Here is a 15,550-nt window from a genome sequence, read left to right on the forward strand (position 1 = left end):
TTTTAATAAGTCAAACCGTAAAACTGAAATATACAACAGTGTTATTCAAATTTTAAAAAAGCAAAGAACAACCAAACAAACAACTTCTAGATAATAACATTAACCATACATAAAAGCTTAAATCTTAAAATCAAGGAACTTCAAATGCTTTGGACAAGGTTGCACACAAACCGTGTGAGATGCTCATATTCCACACGAGGCATATAAAAAGGTTTTCCCTGCCAGAAATTCTTACAAAAATTCAAAAACACAAAAGCAGGTGTACGCCAAAAACATAGTTAGCCCTGTAAACTGTGTTGGCCAATATCACTAAATATCGCAACATTATTATAAGAGTCGACTGCTACAGTTTCATTGACAATATGAGCACACCAAAAATGCTTAAATTATCAATGAATCATACAATTATCCCATCAAAATGATCATTACATCAATTAAGGCAACAGTGAAAACAGTATTAAAGCTATATGTAAACAATGCATACAAATATGAGTGGTTTTTGTTTTTAGCTGTGTGCTGTTTTTCATCTTTTTAAGGCACATTAAGCCAGATTTGAACCTTCATCTCCAACAAAACTGGCAGAGTTTTTTGCTCAGAAAGTGAAATAAAGATTCAAACACCTTAAAAGCTCTGCTGAAAATGACCGAACATGTTCTTTATAGCAAGATTGCATATCTAAACAGTGTGCTGTAGCATATTAGTGCATTTTCCCTTCAGTAATTAGCAGTGAAGCTCTATTCACAAGCATATTGAACATTAGACCAGGAGAAGCAGAAATAGTTCTGTGTTCTGCCTCCATGTTTAGTGCAGGTTGTAAACATTACAGAATGAGTGCTCTTTTGAAATTTGGTAGGTTATGAAGTGAAGCTGCTGCTTCTGGATGTGCTGGCACTCTTCAGAGGGACTCAGTGATGGTATGACGCGGTGTTCCAGCGATACCACGATCTGAGGAAGAGAACAGTTTTTTTCATCAGTTTTACTGGTACTTCAACGGATACAGTATACTTTTAAGAGCCCCCTACTATGGGTTTTTGAAAGTGACCTTCTATGCAGTGTGTAACACAATTCTAAGTGAAGTGAAATATCCAGCTAAGGCTTAAATCTGAACGTGTACCATGTTTAAAACTATTAATTAATCTATAAAAGAGTCGACCCTTAGTGGTTCGAATGAATCACTGCGGTAACGAGTCTTTAGCCGGCGTGACATCTACACGGAACGTATGCCCCACCCATTTGTTGCACATGCAGACCCGGGAAAATGGATGTTCGGGGGTGAGGTGTCTGATTAACACTGTTGAGAACTGTGTACTGTGGTGTTAGTAACTGTACTATGAGGCGTGCTTCGGGCAGCCGCTGCGATCGGATCCTATACCAAAGTTGGTGACCCGGGGGTTTCACAGCCTGTACCAAAATGCTAAGGGCCGGGGGGTTTGAAATCACGGGAGTTTTCCGGGAGAAACATCAAAACGGTAGGATGGTGGGAGATGGGTCTGAAATACGGGAGGCTCTATCACACATACACTCTGCACACTGACTACTTTAAAATTGTTGATAAGTCGTGTTGGGCATTTCTCTCTGTCTTGTGCTGAACACAGTCGACCGATCACAACAGACTGGGTCATTGGAGCAATCAGCGCAGATTAGCATCGCGTTAAGTCGGCATTTGGGAACAAATGAATCGCTAAATAATTTTATTTGATCTAGTATGACGAGTGATGGCTGCTACCATGTTAGAATAATGTTTAAATTACTTTAAAATCTTCAACAGGTGTCGCGATGCAACCTCAACATGAAGTGAGTGAAGTTCATAAAAGTTTGGAAAACTTGAGGGTGAGTAAATATGCAGTAATTAATAATATACCTGCGTGTCCGTTAATATACCTGGGCGGCAATACAATCAGGTTCAAACATTGTATGGAATATACACATTTCGGTAATAACAGTAGACTAATTACTTCAGGCAAACACTGCCGTGCTTTTAATTTTCACCATATATAAAACTTGTATCAGAGCTGCAGCAATGGTTTGCCAATTTGTCATTCTCTGAAAAAACGGTTGATGGTCGCCTAGCAATGACAGATGCTAAGAGAGTGTGAGCGCAAAGCACGTTGAAATCGGTAAGCAAACTTTCCACACCTTTTTAAATGCAGTATTTCAACAGCCCCTTAGTCTGCGCTGTAGTGGATGGAATCAGAGCTGCTGGATGTTCAACATGTTAATTTCACCAGAAATACATGAAAGTAATTGGCTGTTTAACTGGCAGAAGCACAGAGTAAATGTTCTAGTGACCTAAACAGTGTGTGTCTGATGTGATTAACGCACATCGTATGATTATTTAATTAATTTAAATAATTATCATTGCCATCTTCATAGACATGAGTGTGTATTTTACAAACCATAAGTGATATGTTTTACGTTCGTGTATTTGAATGTCTGAAACCTAAAATAAATGTAATTTCTTTTGAAAACACTGATAATTTGTGATTTATGACAAACTGCATGCGGAATTTTCTGGCTTAGTTTGAGCCATCACCGGAAAGCAGATTTGAATTTGATTTGAAGCAGCTGATCATTTTACCCACTGAGTCTTTTAATCACACCGGTGTGATTGTATGTCTCAAAGCGTTAAAAATACAAAAAAAAAATACAAATTTAATTTAAATTTAAAGCAAATTTAAAGTAATATTAAAAGATGATGTGTTTTACCCTGCAGTGTTGAAGGACTGGTTGACGCTCTGTGCTGTCAGTGGACTGGAGGTGGTGGACAGAGTGCCTGGGGAGGAGCCTCGGCTGGGGCTGCCGGGGGAGGAGCTTGATGACACTGCAGGAAATTGAAGAATGATAATCTCAGAAAACACATTCAGGTTTTAATCTCTCCAACATTACGTTTTCCTACAGTTTCAGGCATGTGGTTTGTCATCCTATCAGTTCTGTACTTACCACCTCCAGAGGTGAGTGGACTGAAGGAGCGGGAAGTTGAAGGCTGAAACGAAATTGAAAAACAGATTAGTGGGAAATAGGCTGGAATAAATACAGGGAAAACAAATATCCCTTTAGACACACATACATATGCATGTACACAGTTTAGGAGGATGCTAAAGCTATAAACAAAAATGTAGTTTATTATGATACTGTTTAAAAAGTCTTTTATGGTCACAAAGGCTGCATTTATTCAAACAAAAGTATAGTAGACCTAAAAATTTAATTGTGAAAAATTATTAAAATTCAAAAGAACTGTTTTTTAATACAATGCAATTAATTTTTGTGAAGTAAAGTTGAAGTTTCATCATTGTTCATCATCACGATACTTAAACTCACAGGCCACTTTATTAGGTACACCTCTTCAACTGCTTGTTAGCGCAAAATTCTAATCAACCAATCACAAGACAGCAACTCAATACATTAGGTATGTACTGTATAGTAAAGACGAGCTGCAGTTCAAACCGAGCATCAGAATGGTTGTTGGTGCCAGACGGGCTGATCTGAGTATTTCAGAAACTGTTGATCTACTGAGATTTTCACGCACAACCATCTCTAGGGTTTACAGTGATAACCCGAAAAAAAGAAAATATTTTCTGTGAGTGCAAATGCCTTGTTGATGCCAGAGGTCAGAGGAGAATGGCCAGACTGGTTTGAGCTGCAGAAGAGCATCTCTGAACGCACAACACATCCAACCTTGATGCGGATGGGCTACAGCAGCAGAAGACCACACCGGGTGCCACTCCTGTGAGTTAAGAACAGGAATCTGAGGCTACAATTCGCACAGGCTTACCAAAATAGGACAATAGAAGATTTGAAAAACGTTGCCTGGTCTGATAAGTCTCGATTTCTGCTGCTACATTCGGATGGTAGGGTCAGAATTTGGCATCAACAACATGAAAGCATGGATCCATCCTGCCTTGTATCAATGGTTCAGGCTGGTGGTGGGGGTGTAATAGTGTGCGGGATATTTTCTTGGCACACTTTGAGCCTATTAGTTCCAATTGAGCATCGTGTCAGCGCCACAGTCTACCTGAATGTTGTTTCTGACCATGTCATCAGCATGTCATTATGAACCTAAATCCTCTGAGGAATATTTCCAGTACCTTGTTGAATCTATGCCACGAAGGATTAAGTCAGTTCTGAAGGCAAAAGGGGGTCCAACCCGGTACTAGTAAGGTGTACCTAATAAAGTGGCCGATGAGTGTGTAGAATAGAAATAGGATGATATGTTGAATGTATGTATAGAATTCAAATAGGATAATATGTTGATCAATAAGCATTTCTTATTAATATAAATGTAGAAATTAAGTTCTACTGAGTACTATTTTTGAGTTATTTGATTAATAGAAGTTTTAAAACATGCCTCAATTTGTAATATTAATACTTTGTTACATTGTTTTTACCGCACTTTTGATCAATTTAATACTTTTTTTTTGCATTTGAATATATTACTAAATAAGTATTAAAACCATCACCTCAAATATAATATAATATAATATAATATAATATAATATAATATAATATAATATAATATAATATAATATAATATAATATAATATAATATAATATAATATAGTTTTCTTGTTGAAAATACTAAGTTTTTAATACTTAAATACGTAAGTAGTGGTAACTCTCTTCTAAATATATCCTCTACATCAAAGGTGTCAAACTCAGTTCCTGGAGCCCTGCACAGTTTAGTTCCAACGCTAAATAAACACACCTGATCAAACTAATTAAGTCCTTCGGGCTTGTTGGAAACCTTTACAGCTAAGTGTGTTGGAGCAGGGTTGGAACTAACTGTGCTAGGCTGCAGCCCTCCAGGAACTGAGTTTGACACCCCTGCTCTACATGTTCAGTATATGGTAAACATAAGACATAACAGTCACCATTTAGGTTGCCAGAATGTGACTCAGAAAGCATGCATTTTGGATCATGTTCTCTAACATTCTGCCAGATTTTAGTGTGAGCTGAACTGTACTGTTAATAATTGAATCTGGACTGGTTTAGAGAATGAATGAATCATTACTTGAGGAAACAGACAGACATGTGTCTTGTTCAATAATGATTTGTCAGACTCACCAGACGAGGGTTGAAGTTGTGAGGTTTTATAGGTGAAGTGGAAACTGGGCAGTATATCCTCTTCTCCTTCTGCCGCCGGTTGCAGAACCAAACTCGCACCACCTCCTTCTCCATGGCCAGCTGCTCTGAGATCAGCGTTATCTCTTCAGAGTTGGGTTTTGGGTTCTGGATTGTGCAGAAAAGCATGTTTATAAGTTTCACAGTTACGTTATTGGTCTTTAGTGAGTACTGCCATCTTACTGTTTTCTAAATGTAACCTAATAGTCTTCAAAATATTGAAGCACATGGCAAGTGCTGCAGAATTATACTATATTATATAAAATATTAGCATACACAGAAGAATTGAAAAGATGTTTCACAGTAATGGCAGAGAATATTTTGGTTCCCCAAAATATATATATTTTTCTGAAAAGTTCTTCAAAGAACCATTGTTCATAAAATAAGGAACAATTTTATAATATATTGAAGCATTTTTTCACAGTTATGTACACTTATTAAATGAAAAAGTCCCCTTGATATTAGTTATTTGCATAACCATAAATGACAATAAATAATCTTTATTTTTAAGAGGATATACAGTATATAGGGTATCAGTTAATTTCATTTAGTTAGCGAAAACTATAGAAAATACTTCTAAACATTTAATATTCTTAATGTTAATTACAACATATACACTATTGTTCAAAAATATGGAATAATCTTATATTTTTATGCTTTTAAAAAGGCTTTCTTCTGTTCACCATGATTAAAATAAATAAAACCATCACAATTTAAAACAGCAATACTGTGAAATGTTGAAATAATTATGTGATCATTGTTTTTAATATATAATAAATTATAATTCTTTCTTAATTATTCCAGTCTTTTACTGTCACATAATTACAGTCCTTTAGTTGACAAGAAAATACTTCTAAAGCATTTGTTATTTATTGTTTTTGTTTGTTGTAAGTATTCATTGTTTATGGATGTTTCCCAGTACTGGGTTCCAGCTGGAAAGGCATCTGCTGTGTAAAACATATGCTGGACAAGTTGGCGGTTCATTCCACTGTGATGACCCCTGATGAATAAAGGGACTAAGACGAAGGAAAATGAATGAATGAATATTATAAATTGTAATTTATTCTGTGGGTTCAAAGCTGAATTTTTCATTATTCCAGTCTTCAGTGTCACACGATCCTTCAGAATCGTTCTAAAGTTCTTTAGATTTTATTATTATTAATTATTATTTATCAGTGCTAAAATCAGTTGTGTTGCTGTACATTTTCATAGAAATGGTGGTGTGCCACCATTAAAACATTTACCATAAGAAAAAATCAATCCATTTATTAAGCAAAGTTACATTAAATACTAATTTTATTGTTAATAATAATAAGTTATTAAAATTGATGATGATGATACTAAACATTCCTAAAAACTGTATAGTTTACACATGAATATTAAGCAAAACTGTTACAAGCATTAATAGTAACAAGAAACATTATTAATAACTGACCCCCAAACAAAATGAACTGAAGTTAAACTCAGCTTTACAATCGCAGGAATACATATTAATTTATGACACATTCGAACCAGTGGTGTAGTCCTAAAAAACAAGGTGGTGTACTATTACCCACCCAATCCAAATTTAAAAAGTAGGCAAAGAAACGACGAATGTCAATGTTTCTTTGATTCATTAGCTATACACACACACACACACACACACACACACACACACACACACACACACACACACACATACATATATATATATATATATATATATATATATATATATATATATATATATATATATATATATATATACATATACTAAAGATCAGTTACCTGTAACTATTGACTTCTAAAAAAAGTCAATGGTTACAGGTTTCCAGCTTTCTTTGAAATATCTTCTTTTGTGTTCAGCAGAATAAAAAAGACAAACCGGTTTGAAACAAGTAAAGATTTAGTAAATTATGACAATTTTCATTTTTTTAGGTGAACTATACATTTAAAAAGGAGAATATTTAAACAAATTTATTAATTTAATTCATTTATTCATTCAAATTTATTCCATGCTGTTTTATAATTTTACTTGAATGTTTCAATGAGACATCATTCAGCTGATTTGTTGTGATCTTCGAAAAAGTCACGAAATGTTCTCACAGTTGCTGCGGTTGTCAGGGGGCAGGGAATGGCGCAAGTTAAACAAAAATGCACCAACTGCAACAAATTAAGATGCGAGTTAAAAAACATTTGGTACACCATTAAAGAAGACGCGAATACACATAAATTAGGGACGTTTAATCACCAAAACAAGTGAGTATACCGAGGGTATGATCCTCAGAAGTCGTAATACCCAAACAGCTCGTGGAAAAAAGTAGGCATACTGAGTATACGCGAGTATAGCAAGGACTACACGACTGATTCGAACTGCAAACATTTATTTTAAAAGTAGTCCCTTTTTTACAGTATTTCAAATCAAAACCATCCATGTTTTTGATATTTTTTAATTACAGTATATCTTTCAAATATAAATCAGTTCTACAAGCCTGATCTCATCAAAAAATTGAACGACCTTACGTTTTGAACTCGTATGAAAATGTACGATTTTTAAAAGGAGGCGTGGCACCCAACCCCACCCCTAAATCAAACCATCATTGAAGGATAAGCAAATGGTACTAAATTGTACGAATTAGCCACTAAATCAAAAAGTTACGAATTGCCGTGAGATAGCGTTACTACATTAACTGACCAGAGAAAAAAAGAGTGGTAAAAACGGTCATCTATCCTTTGGCCAAATAGACGTGAAAACCTCAACACCCATTAAGCTGCAGGCATGTGTCATGTTGCTTTAAGCAAACTTTTAGTCACACATGTTTTGATCCTAGGTGTAGGAATTTGACTAAACGTTTAGCAGAAGTCAGGTTTTTCATATCCAGAATGGTGTGGCTATTAGCTGCAAAAATGGAGGAAACGCAACAATAGAAAATCTGAAAAACCTGTTTGTAGGTTCTGTTGGAGGGTTAGTTCACCCCAAAATGAAAATTCTGTTCTGAATTACTCTGAAACCTTTGTTCATATTCAGAACACAAATGAAGATATTTTAGATGAATTCTGAGATCTCTCTGACCCTAGACTGCAATGTTTTTTTCAATATGGTCAAAGTCCAGAAAAGGAACCAAAAACATTGTCAAAACATTCCATGTGACTTCAGTGGTGACCTCATTATTTTAAAATGAATTTGAAGCCTTATTTTTTTACACTGGCCTTTTAATTCTTGTAGGTCATATTATTGTTCTGGATATTATTGATGTGACTTTTTTTTTTTACTTTTCTTGGGTTTTATTTTTATCTGCATGCTCCATGATCAATTGCTGTTGGGTTTAACAGTGCTTAATAAATGCATAAAGTTAATGTATTGCCATTAGAGCGCCACACAAAAGCATTGTATTGGCTGTACACTCTCAGAAAAAAGGGTACAAGAACTGTCACTGATACCACAAAGGTTCAAAAGGTTCACATTTGTGCTTAAAGGCTCCACAGTGGTACCTCAAAGGGATATATTAGTACCTTAAAATTTCAATACTAACATTGTGTACTAATATACACCCTTGAGGTAATAATACAAACTCTTTATTTGCAAATGTGTACCTTTTGTACCTTTTCTCATTTTCGCTTTATTTCTGAGAGTAAATGCGCACCCCAATCCAACCTGGAAATGTATTTTTTTAACAGATTTTTGACACACAACAGTGTTCTTGGGGCAAAATATTGATTACAGTTGAACCACTGAAGTCACATGGACTGCTTTGATATTGTTTTCGGTTTCTTTTCTGAACTTATCAGGACCATTGCTGTCTAAGGAATGACAGAGCTCTCAGATTTCGTCCATAATATCTTACTTTGTGTTCTGAAGACGAATGAAGGTCTCATGGACATTAGAACCACACGAGGGGGAACAATAATAACATAATTCACATTTTTGGGGACCTAAACCTTTACCATCTAGACAACGCAGTGTTTTTTGTGAAATGGAGAAAAAATATTGAAAGAGTCTGCCATTCTGTAAATTTGGAAGATGAACCATCCACTGAACCCCATGAAGCTAAACACTGTGTGCCTGTGAGCTGATAAAAGTCTGCTTTAAGATATTTGCTGACAAATATCTAAGAAAGAATGGTCACACAGAACGAGCAAACAGTGTAATCAGTGAAGCTGATAGACCCTTTAATCATTCTTCTTGCTAATCAAAACAAGTTTCCACTCTTTATCAAAGATCATTTTCTAAGACTATTCCAGGACACTACAAATTTCATTAAGATATCACAGATTTTCAGTGTAAAAGGATAATTCACAACCAAAAAGGAAACCTTCACTTGTTCCAAGTTGACTTTCTTTCCTTTGTTGAACACAAAAGAAGATATTTTGAACATATATCTGAAAGCCTGTAACTATTGACTTCCACATTAGGAAAATTACTATGGAAGTTAATGGTTACAGGTTTCCAACATCTTAACAGAAGAAAGAAGCTCCTAAAATGAAAATTTTATCATTTACTCAAACATTGCTTGTTTTCAAAAGCAATGTTTGAGTAAAAGATGACAGAGTTTTCATTTTTGGGTGAATGATCCTGTTAAATAAGCTGATATAGGTTATTCCCCTTTTCAGAAGTCTTAAAATAAACAAAGGCAATAATTAATAAATAATTTAAAGAAATAAGAAATAAATGTGAAGTGTAAAAAGTGTTATTTATTAATATTAACTTGATGAAACATTTGATAAAATTACACTATGGTGTATTAATATAATATTAACAACTGTGTTAATATTGTATTGAATTTAATATTTTACAATTTTAAATAGTAAGAGAAAACGTTCTTTACAAATTCAACTAAATCTACTAATAACAGCCTTAAAGGGAGAGTTCACACAATATTACATTTTCCTCAACATTTACTAAACTTTTTTAATTTTCTTTCTACACAAAATTAGATATTTGGAAAAATTTTGGAATTCAGAAGCCATTGACATTCAAAGGAACAAAAAATACTACAGTTGTCATTGGCTGCTGCTTTTCAGCATTCCTCAAAATATCATCTATTGTGTTTAACAGAAGAAACTCAAACAGGTCTGGAACAAGTAAAAGGCAAGTAAATAATGGCAGAGTTTTCATCTTTGGGTGAACTATGCTTTGAAAGCGTGAATAACCGTGGTGACTCTTTCAAAAGATTGATTTAAAACTTGAAAGTTTGAATCACGTTCTCAAGCAATCCATTCAAAATCAAAAAGCTTCATTTAGTGAAACAAAGCAAACAGATACTAAGAGCAAGATTGTCTCTCTCCCACATGCTATAAATGAGGATTTGGAGCACCGGACACCGGACACCGAAGCAAAAATGGTAAACTTACATCTAGAAAGCGTTTCTCGAGCGTGAGCTTGATGTTTGTTTCAATGCTTGTTCTCTTTTTCCTCTTTCTTCCATAACCCTCCATGAGGGGCGGTAAAGTAGTGGTGTTGGTCATGGTGTCAGACGGTGAATTCTCTGAGGAAAAGTAAAAATTAATGGATTTAAAGGAACAGTTCACCAGAAAACTGACCGAGTTTCTTTATGAGTTTCTTTTTTTTGTTGTTGAACACCAAAGAAGACATTTTGAAGAATGTTAGAGCCATTGATTTTCAAAGTATTTATTTTCCTATTATGGATGTCAATGGCTACCAAAGACGTTCTTCAGAATAACTTGTTTAATGTTCAACTCAAACAGGTTTGGAACAAGTGGAGAGCGAGTAGTTATGAAGGAACCAGTGTTGAGTAAGTTACTTCAAAAAAGTAATTTGTTACTGATTACATCATTAGGATTGTATTTAAATTACTTTTCTGAGTACTTTATCTGAAAAGTAGCTAGTTACTCAATAAGTGATTTAATTACTTGATTATACAAAAAAATCTACATAAGACTCAAAGCATAGACAATAGAGTCCTTTTCCACGACCTTTTTCCACAACATGTTTCAAATGAATGACCATATTTCATATATACAACATACTGTGGTATATAATTTGTAAAATATTTCATTGTTTCTTAAGCATGTGCAGTTGTCAGACAAATAAAACCTTTAGTTGAAAAATGTCTGAATAACCAAAAAATGTTTTTATTATAATAATTTAAAAATGAAAAGTAATGTCTTACTTTACTCTTTCAGCTGAAAAGTAATTTAATTATTGTAACTAGTTACTTTGTAACTAATCACACCCAACAATGGACGTTCACGTTTGGGTGGTAAAACATGAGTTACTTGTTTCCACCAGAGGGCAGCAGCACATTTACCTGCGTCACTCAGCCACTTCTCCAGTAAAGGCTTAAGCTTGCACATGTTTTTGAAGCTTAGATTGAGAGCTTCAAAGCGTGAGATGGTAGTCTGACTGAAGTCATTTCCATACAGCTTTCCCATGGCCAGACCCACATCACCCTGCGGACACATCACACAAGAGTTAGGATGGGAACTGGATGAGCTTCACAAAATGGTTGTGCAACACTGTAAATAAAGGCTCCTTGTCGGTTTAAATTTGAAAGACGAAATGCGAAAGACCACTGAAATGACAGGGGGAAATTGAATTTATTTATTTGCAAAAGAAATTATAAGAATGAAAGTCCACAACATGATCAACAAAATAGACTAAATTTTAGCAGTACATCATATTTTGTTTATAAGTATGCTTATTTATTTACTTATATTTTAAAAAAAAGACAAAGCACACAATGGTCCATTAGATTAAATGTATTCAATATAAACACAAATACAGGGTGATTTTATTAATGAGAATGAAAACCTACACTGAAAAAAATTACTCAAAGATAATTCCTTGAATTTATATATTTTTAAGTGGTTGTAAACTATTTATTTGTACTGAATTTAAACAAACAAATTAAGTTCAACATTACTAAATTTAATTTACTTGTTTAAATTCAACACAAATAAATCATTTGCAACAATTTTGCAGACATAATCCTTTTCAGTCTATGAGTTATTGGAACTGGGGTTTGGAAAAAGTCCATTTTAAAAACCATTTAGTTTAGATGTGTAAAGCCATTATTTATTTAGAACCAAACCAAAAAAAAAAAAAAAAAACATAATGTGAATAAAAAACAAAAATAAAGTACCACGGTGCAACTTAACAGTAATAAATATTGTCCAAATTATATTTTACACCAATTTATATAAACCGTTCACTGTATAAATGAGACAAACTGTAGTTTCTTGGCTTTTGACATTTAGAACAGAGTTCCATGAGGATTATAATTGTGGGTCAGTGACATTAAACAAAAATTGAAAACCCATTTTTTGAAGTAACAAATAAATTGATAATAAATTTGTATTTGATCTTGAGAATAAGGACAGGTTGCTTCGATATTTTACCACTGTTTATGACAAAACCAAGTTACAATCAAGATTGCGAAATCACACAAAATCAATCAGTAGTTACCAATATTTTAAATACTGTAGCGACACACAATACCTATTTAAATGCATTCTTTTATTTGTCCCAAAGGTTAACTGTGAATAATAACCCCCTCCTCAATCAACCCAGTTCCATTTAGCTGTACTTCCTACATTCAAATCTGAACCACAATTTTGCATCCTGTTTTCTGCTTTAAATTCAATTCAAATGTATTCAGAATGTGGAATCCACTCTTTATTAAATCCTGCTGCTGATATTCATTATTCTTCATAATATCCATTCATTTTCCTTTATTCATCAGGGGGTCGCCACAGCGGAATGAACTGCCAACTTATCCAGCATATGTTTTACACAGCGGATGTCCTTCCAGCTGCAACCCAGTACTGGGAAACATTCATACACACTCATTCACACACATACACTACGGCCAATTTATCTTATTCAATTCATATATAGCGCATGCCTTTGGACTGTGGGGAGCACTCAAAGGAAACCCACATCAACGCGGGGAAATCATGCAAACTCCACACAGAAATGCCAACCGGCCGAGTCGGGAGTCGAACCAGGGTCCATCTTGCTGTAAGGTGACAGTGGTAACCACTGAGCCACCCCTTCCTCAAAATATATATTTTTAAAGAGAATCAAAATGTGAATAATGGTTAAAACATCGAAAGAAAACATTTTAAAAGCGGGTGTAAAATGTCACCTGAGTAAAGCCTAGTTTGATGCGTCTCTGTTTGAAGGCTTTAGCGAACTGCTCCAGCTCCTCCAGATCATTGGGTTCATCTTGTGGCGATCCCACATGTTTAGGCACCTGTAAGTGAGACATGTCCAGATGTCCATCCATAGAGGAGCCAGCCAGACCTGACCTGCCCATTGCCTTATGGGAACACAAAAATGAAAAGAGATAGGTAGGTGTAATCATTTGCCATTTCACTTTTGTTTGCTTACCTAAAATTTGCCTTATTGTTTACTTTGTTGTTATTAATGTTTCCTTTTTTATGAATTTATTGTCTTATTTTTCAAGGGGTTGTCTTATTTTTCAATACGCTGAGAAATCAAAATGCCATATACACTGCTGGGTTCCACACAATTGATTTTTGTTGGGACAACTTGAAGGAATTAGGTTAACTTATTAGTTTTTACAAATTTAGGTGGATTGAACATAAAACAATTAAATTGTCTAATAACCCCCAAGAATTGTGTTGTTTCAGCTAATTTTAAATAAGTAATTTAAACAAACAGCTATTTTTTTAATGTAAGAGGTCACTGTAGCTTCCAGTATGTTATAGAACTAGTTTAAGAGCTACTTTTACACAACAATTATGTAGAAAAATAATGTAAAGGTTTTTTTTAAGTTTCACGTATACACAACAACCTTTTCAAAACAATACATCATTGAAGTCAGAATTATTAGCCCCCCTTTTTTTTATATTTCCCAAATGATGTTAACAGAGCAAGGAAATTTTCACAGTATGTCTGATAATATTATTTCTTCTGCAGAAAGTCTTATTTGTTTTATTTCGGCTAGAATAAAAGCAGTTTAAAATTTTTTAAAACCCATTTTAAGGCCAAAATTATTAGCCCCTTTAAGCTATAGATTTTTTCGATAGTCTACAGAACAAACAATCGTTATACAATAAACTAATTACCCTAACCTGCCTAGTTAACCTAATTAACCTAGTTAAGCCTTTAAATGTCACTTTAAGCTGTATAGAAGAGTCTTGAGAAATTCATTCATTTTCTTTTCGACTTAGTCCATCTATTAATCTGGGGTCGCCACAGTGGCATGAACCGCCAAGTTATCCAGCATATGTTTTACACAGCGGATGCACTTCCAGCCACAACCCATCACTGGGAAACATCCATACACTCTCATTCACACACATACGGACAATTTAGCCTACCCAATTCACCTATACCACATGTCTTTGGGGGAAACCGGAGTACCCAGAGGAAACCTACACGAACAAGGGGAGAACATGAAAACTCCACACAGAAACGCCAACCCAGCTGAGGCTCGAACCAGTGACCTTCTTGCTGTGAGGCGAACATGCTACCCACTGTGCAGCCGTCTTGAAAAATATCTGGTCAAATATTATTTACTGTCATGATGGCAAAGATAAAATAAATCAGTTATTAGAAAAAACACTGTATTATACAGTCACCGGCCACTTTATTACCAATTGTTCGTTAACGCAAATTTCTAATCAGCCTATCACATGGCAGCAATTTAATGCATTTAGGTATGCAGACATGGTCAAGATAATCTCTTGCAGTTCAAACTGATCATCAGAATGGGGATGAAAGGTGACTTTGAACGTGGCATGGTTGTCTGATGGGCTGATCTGAGTATTTCAGAAACTGCTGATCTACTGGGATTTTCACACACAACCATCTCTAGGGTTTACAGAGCATGGTCCGAAAAAGAGAAAATATTCTGTGAGCAGCAGTTCTGTGGGCGCAAATGCCTTGTTGGTGCCAGAGGTCAGAGGAGAGTGGCCAGACTGGTTCAAGCTGATAGAATAGCAACAGTAACTCAAATAACCATTCGTTGCAACCGAGGTATGCAGAAGAGCATCTCTGAACACACAACATGTCGAACCTTGAGGTGGATGGGCTACAGCAGCAGAAGACCACAGCGAGTGCCACTCCTGTCAGCTAAGAACAGGAAACAGACTACAATTCACACAGGGTCACCAAAATTGGACAATAGAAGATTGGAAAAATGTTGCGTGGTCTGATAATTCTCGATTTCTGCTGCGACATTCGGATGGTAGGGTCAGAATTTGGCTTCTAATGGCTACTTCCAGCAGGATAACGCACCATGTCATTAAGTGCAAATCATCTCAGACTGGTTTCTTAAACAAGACAATGAGTTCACTGTTCTCAAATGGCCTCCACAGTCACCAGAACTCAATCCAATAGAGCACCTTTGGGATGTGGTGGAACGAGATATGTGCGGGCAACAAATCTGCAGTAACTGTTTGATGCTATCATGTCAATATAGACCAAAATCTCTGAGGAAAATTTCCAGTACCTTGCTAAATC

General features: G+C 35.1%; 1 protein-coding gene across 3 annotated transcripts in view; it reads right to left on the reverse strand.

The window, feature by feature from the left end:
- Window positions 1–15,550, reverse strand: part of pou2f3 (POU class 2 homeobox 3) — a 40,515-nt gene continuing 24,965 nt past the window's right edge. For all 3 annotated transcript variants that reach the window (XM_056458566.1, XM_056458564.1, XM_056458565.1), the window contains 7 exons: window positions 13,206–13,379; window positions 11,367–11,508; window positions 10,450–10,583; window positions 5,062–5,226; window positions 2,941–2,983; window positions 2,707–2,821; window positions 1–945 (listed from right to left, as the gene is read on the reverse strand). In XM_056458566.1, the coding sequence (XP_056314541.1) occupies window positions 906–945; window positions 2,707–2,821; window positions 2,941–2,983; window positions 5,062–5,226; window positions 10,450–10,583; window positions 11,367–11,508; window positions 13,206–13,379 (813 nt within the window). In that variant the 3' untranslated portion in view covers window positions 1–905. The remainder of the gene's footprint in view (window positions 946–2,706; window positions 2,822–2,940; window positions 2,984–5,061; window positions 5,227–10,449; window positions 10,584–11,366; window positions 11,509–13,205; window positions 13,380–15,550) is intronic.

This window comes from Danio aesculapii, chromosome 5 (assembly GCF_903798145.1).
Source record: "Danio aesculapii chromosome 5, fDanAes4.1, whole genome shotgun sequence".
NCBI classification, from domain to species: domain Eukaryota; kingdom Metazoa; phylum Chordata; class Actinopteri; order Cypriniformes; family Danionidae; genus Danio; species Danio aesculapii.